Source organism: Apium graveolens, chromosome 2 (assembly GCF_009905375.1).
Source record: "Apium graveolens cultivar Ventura chromosome 2, ASM990537v1, whole genome shotgun sequence".
Lineage (NCBI taxonomy): Eukaryota > Viridiplantae > Streptophyta > Magnoliopsida > Apiales > Apiaceae > Apium > Apium graveolens.
The window spans coordinates 229,355,229-229,361,484 of record NC_133648.1 but is presented as its reverse complement, the minus strand read 5'-3'; the positions used below and the strand labels follow the sequence as shown (position 1 = coordinate 229,361,484).

At 36.3% G+C, this 6,256-nt stretch overlaps 1 protein-coding gene across 1 annotated transcript; it reads right to left on the bottom strand.

Moving 5' to 3' along the window:
* Window positions 1–2,399: 2,399 nt before the first annotated feature.
* Window positions 2,400–4,058, bottom strand: LOC141697298 (uncharacterized). The gene has a single exon (XM_074501597.1). The coding sequence runs from the start codon at window positions 4,056–4,058 to the stop codon at window positions 2,400–2,402; it is 1,659 nt and encodes a 552-aa protein (XP_074357698.1).
* Window positions 4,059–6,256: the final 2,198 nt, after the last annotated feature.

The window sequence follows — 6,256 nt, the reverse complement described above, 5'->3', positions numbered from 1 at the left end:
TAGTTAAAGGAAACGACATTCCATCTTTAACAAAAAATCCAAGTTGAGTTGCCAGTTTCTTATACTTACCCCCATAAGGCCTACCATTAGCATCAAAGTCAATCAGTAACTTCTTTACACCCCAATTACGTGTCTTTTTGGCTAGGCCTCTGCCTTTTCGTTTTCCATTAACATTGGAGGAAGAATTCTGATCCATTGATGCATCACCATTTGAAGAACCACCGGTTCCTGAAGAAGCTTGCCTTGCCATTTGCAGCTCTACAATTTTTACAAACAATGTCATTAATCAAGTACAGTTCTATTTAGATAAAAATTTACAAGTACCAATCACAAGTCAGCTTTCTTAGTATTTTTCTACCATGCGTATATTCTAGACTACTTGAAATTATGCATGGAAGGGGGATTAACATACTAATAATCACTAAATTTAAAACCTAACAGAAAACAAGTGAAATTATTAATCAAATTTACAACTAATAAAAGTTCAATAAGAAAACAAAGTGTCTCCAAATAATCCAATAAAATTATTGTTCTTCCTCGTCAATTTGAGTGTTGTAATCCTCCTGATTTGCAGAATCAACTTCCATGCCTTCAACTCCCTCACGCACCCATGAATAATCAATGTCTGCAACATTTTCATCGAAATCTTGGACACTAAATGGCTGAAATTGAGTTATATGGGTTGCTTTTGTAGACTCTTCATTAGTATAAACATCAAAGTTATCTCTCGCTGTCATTCTCATAACAACACTCCAGTCGGTGTCTATAGGATCTTGAATAAACCATACTTGCTCAGCTTGAGTAGCTAAAATAAAAGGTTCATCATTGATCCGATTTTCTCTGTACATTATGTTTTTAAGATTCACCAGTGTGAACTTAAATGGATCCTTCATTACTCCAGTGCGCTGGTCCACCCAATTACATTTAAATAAGGTATATTTCAGCGAATTACTATATCGTATCTCTATAATATCAGTCAATTCCCCGTAAAAATTCATGTCACCAGTGACTGGATTATTATCTTTACGACTAGCAAAGCTTGTGACACTTGCACTAAGCATAACACCACTGTTTTGACTATTTCTACGTGCATCGACCTCTTTAATTCTGTAACGAAAACCATTTATTAAGTATCCCTTAAACCTCCTGGCATCCATGTGAGGTCCCAATGCTAATACTTTCACATCATCTGGAATTACATCCTTTGTGGTACAGACCTTAAAAAATTAAATACGGAGTGTAAGTTTGTTCAATAGCTTGTATATATTATTCATAAATATTCATGAGATATTTACTTACATTATCTTTGAACCAAGTATCAAAATTCTGATTATGCTCCGTCTGTATTCGATGTGCTTGACTACAAGGAAGTGTCCTATTTAGGTGAGATAAATGCATTCTGTAAATTAAAAAATCAGTTGACATAATTCATATAAAATAAAGATAAATACAACTTTTTATCAGATTCTTCAACTTACTCTAAATAAGGCTCCATTGCTTCCGTGTTGAATAGTATATATCTATGTGCTTGCGATCTGGTGACATAGTCAAGGGTGAAGTCTACATATTTACCCATACAACGACCACTAATATTGCCCCCGTCATCATTCCGTGCAGGACGATTCAATTTTGTCTCTATGTCTTCTAGATATCGGGAACAAAAGCTCATGCATTCTTCTGCAATATATCCATTAACAATTGATGCCTCTGGATGAGTACGATTACGTACATAAAGTTTTAACGTGAGTAAATACCTTTCAACTGGATACATCCAACGGAAAAGTACAATACTACATAGTATTGCTTCATCTGCTAAATGTACCGGAAGGTGTTCCATGACATCAAAAAATGAAGGTGTAAATATCTTTTCGAGTTGACAGAGTGTAAAAGGTATACGACTTTGTAATTCTTCCAGGTCTGCTAATGTATTAGTTTTTGAGCATAGTTGTCTGAAAAATTTTGCCAATTCAATCAATGTTTTAACCACATCAGGCGGTAATGTTTTTCGAGCTGCCACAGGAAGGAGCTGCTGGAGCAAAATGTGGTTGTCATGACTCTTCAATCCCCATATATTTTTCTCTTTTAAATTCACACACCTTGAAATATTAGAAGAATATCCATCTGGTACTTTGACTTGCTTTAACACCTTAAGGAATATCTCTTTTTTCTTTTTACTCATTGTAAATTGGGCTGGAGGTAAAAAGCTTTTTTGAGATCCTCTAGGTTGTGGGTGCAATGGTGTGCGAATATTCATTTCCTTCAGATCCAACCTAGAACTCAAATTGTCCTTTGATTTTGATGTGTTTAAGAATGTATGTAACAAATTATCACATACATTCTTCTCAATATGCATAACATCAAGAACATGACGAACAAGATTGTGTTTCCAATAAGGTAATTCAAAAAAAATGCTTTTTTTCTTCCAATTGTGAGGCAGTTTGGAAATCTTTTTTTTTCTCAACTCTTGCTTGCTGCTTTTCCCTTTGTTCCCTGGTTCTTTTCCCAAGTACATCTTGTATATTGTACTCAGTTTCAATGCTCTCCACTTGTTGTAATATTTCAGCACCTGAGAGTAACTTTGGTTTGGATCTGACTTCATGTGCACCATCAAATGCCTTTTTGTCTTTTCGAAAGTTATGATTATTAGGTAAAAATCTCCTGTGTCCAATATAGCACCATTTGCGACCATTTTTCAACCAGCGGGCTTGTGGTCTCTTGTTACATATCGGACATGCATACTCACCTTTTGTACTCCATCCAGACAAGTTTGCATATCCTGGAAAATCATTTATCGTCCACATTAAAGAAGCTCGTAGTGTAAATATCTCATTTTTTGATGCATCATAAGTTTGAACACCGTCTTCCCATAATTCTTTTAACTCCTCGATCAAAGGTTGAAGATAAACATCAATTTTATTACCAGGTTCCTTGGGGCCTTGGGTGAGCACAGATAAAATGAAATTATCTTGTTTCATACACAACCAAGGTGGTAGATTGTATGGAATGACTATAACAGGCCATGTACTATGAGATATTGACATGCTTCTGAATGGATTAAATCCATCTGCTGCTAATCCTAGCCTTACATTACGAGCATCACTTGCAAAATTTGGATATATTTCATCAAAGTGTTTCCACGCACGAGAATCAGCAGGGTGCCTAAAAACACCATCATCCACTCTATTCTCAGAATGCCATCGTATGAGATCAGCAGTTTTGGAAGACCAAAATTTTCTTTGCAATCGTGGTTTAAGAGGAAAATACCACATCGTTTTTTCAGCTGTTTGATTGCCCTTTTTTCCACCATCTACTTTCTTATATCTTGATGCACCACATATTTTACATTCATCCAGCTTCTCATTTTCATTGCGATACAACATACAGTGATTAATACATACATCCCAGGTCCGGTAACTAAATCCCAAATCTCTGGTCATGCTAAATGCCTCATTAAAGGAACATGGTATCTTGCAAGATTTTGGCATAGCCCTCCTTAACAGCTTTAATAACCCATTGAAAGACGTATTTGACCATCTAGAAATGGCTTTCAAGTGCATAAGCTCAACAACAAAGGCCAATAATGTAAACTCCTCACATCTTTCCCACAATTCTGTTTCAGCAGCTTTTAGAAGTTTTAAGAAGTTAGCTGTCGATTCATCCGACTGTACCACCTCATGAATCTCAGGTTGTCTTTCGCCCATGGTTGGAATGCCAAAACCTTCATATACCATTCTTCTAATATCATTAATTTCATCTTTTTGAATGTATTCATCTTCAGATACATTATTATAAACATGTGATGTGCGCGCATTCATGTATTCTTCTCCGTGAGAGGTCCAATTTTTGTACCATTTCTCAAATCCAACTAAAATACAGTGTGTATTGACAGTATCCCTATCTTGATAATAGCGATTAGAACATTCTCGACAAGGACAGAGAATTTTTTCTGTCAAGGGATTTCCTGTATATGCGAATTTTAAAAAACTTTCGACACCATTGACATACTCATCTGATGCTCTATCATTACTATCAATCCAGTCCTTGACTATTTTAGACATTATTAACCTATATATACACAAAATATCAAGCATATACATACAAAACAAAAAATCAAAAATAATAAATAGAGCCTACACATGAACAATTAACCGCATATATAAGACCCATAAACGGACACTACACATATAATACACCCCATGTATACATACACAGATACACTTAAACAGATACACAGATACCCCATGGATTTATACATAATATAAATCATAGATAGAGAAAAAGGAATCAATCATTGATAAAATCGCACCTGGTATGGGTCAATTGAGATGCTTCCACCGTGAATGAAATTTTAGGGAAACAAAAGAAAATAACCTACTGGAAAATAAAATAATATGAAAATTAGGGGAAAAAACCCGGGAGGATCGGGGGAGGTGGGAAATAAAAATATTTCGCGGTTATTAAAATTGAGTTAGTAGAGAAACTAATATAACCTACGGGAAAATAGTATCATGTCGTATATACTGAACTTTATATACGACAAATATACTAGAGCCGACATATATATTATATCATATACGACGGCTTCTGGCTTGTGTCGTATTTAAATTTGGTGGGAAAATAAAAAAAGTGGGAAAATATTGGCGGTACCATTTTATACAGCGAATAAGTACATCGTGTCGTATATATTTTTTATATTTACGACGAAGCAGATGAGATGTCGTATATAATATTATATACGACGGGCCCGCACTAACCGCCGTATAAAGTCGTCGCATAAAACTGTTTTTTTTGTAGTGTTCATTTACTCCAATCTACCCTTTCTCCTTTATTGGGTCCATTTGCCTTCCTTAATCGACGAAAACTTCAATTTTCGTTGCATGTTATCTTATTCGTAGCTTCACATCAAGGCTCCCATACTGGTAATACTCCCAACATTATCGTTGTAGTAGTTAAGTAGAACAGGCTATCCAATAGTCAACAAGTCAATTTCATAGAACAAAGTTTGCCCGTACCACATCACATCACTACTTTACATATCGCATTTATCATATCATCATCATTTAATTTCACAAAAATTCCAGGTTTATACTTTTCTTTCTTACTCTTTCAAAATTCATCTAGTTCATCCCATACTTATTCACGGGTGGCTTAGTCACTAAGGGCTTCTTTTAACCTGATAACAGCTATCCTCTGAAACACTTAAATCTCCTTTCTAAACTTCGTCTCACCTCTATTTATATCTCAAGTGCTCACCATTTACTGTAACTCTCGAATCCATCCTCGTAGGTACAATCGCTTCATAGGACAAGTTCTAAACTGGGGGTATAGAACAGGGTGTAGGGTAAACTGAAGAGATATACTCACAACCAAATGTCCAGTAAAACAAAATTAAACAGATGGAGGTTCTTGAGTAGGTAGTCTCATATCAAAAGGTAGTAGAATAGCGTAGAATAGCTTGAAGAGGTGCAACTGTCACAACCAAAGGTAGTACAATTAATGCTGGCGGAGGAACAAGGTGCAATCCAATCTGAGAGAAGATGACGATCCTCGAACGAAAAGCTCCAAACGATCAAATGACACTGGGAAATCAAGATCCGTCATTGCCGTTGTCTGGAAATCATGTCGCAAGCTGAGAATCCCGAATTGCAACATGAACCATGCCGGAGACCTACTATGTAATCGCACTCATCCTTACGATGTCTTAGCTTTCTATATCCTAATCCCAATCCTAACCCTCTACCCAGTCCCGACAATCTAGGCTTGTTTCAGTGACTTATAACCTGTGGCTCTGATACCAACCTGTGGCGCCCTCCAAACCCGGGTCAGAAGTTTGGGGTCCACAACACAAACACAATATCTCAACCTGTATATGAAATATTAATTGAAATGACCCTGCTCTATATAACCATGGATCGCAACAGGTTTAAGTATGAAAACAAGCCACAACCTTAATTTTTATTACAACGTACCAAATCCCAACTAATTTAACTTACAACTGATAATAAAAATTTTCTTACAATCTTACTATCTCCATAAGCTTCTGCTAGCTCGATCCAACTCAATCTGGAATCCTAACTCGCACATTGAACTGGGAAACCTCGCTATCAACTATATCCCTTTTTAACTGTAGAATACATGAAAGATTTGCAAGAGTGAGTGTAACACCCCCAAATCCGGGGTCGGGGATCCGGGTTGTCACGAGTTCCATTTCCCTTAATAACACCCACTCTTAATAAATAATCAACTGCTCTGTACT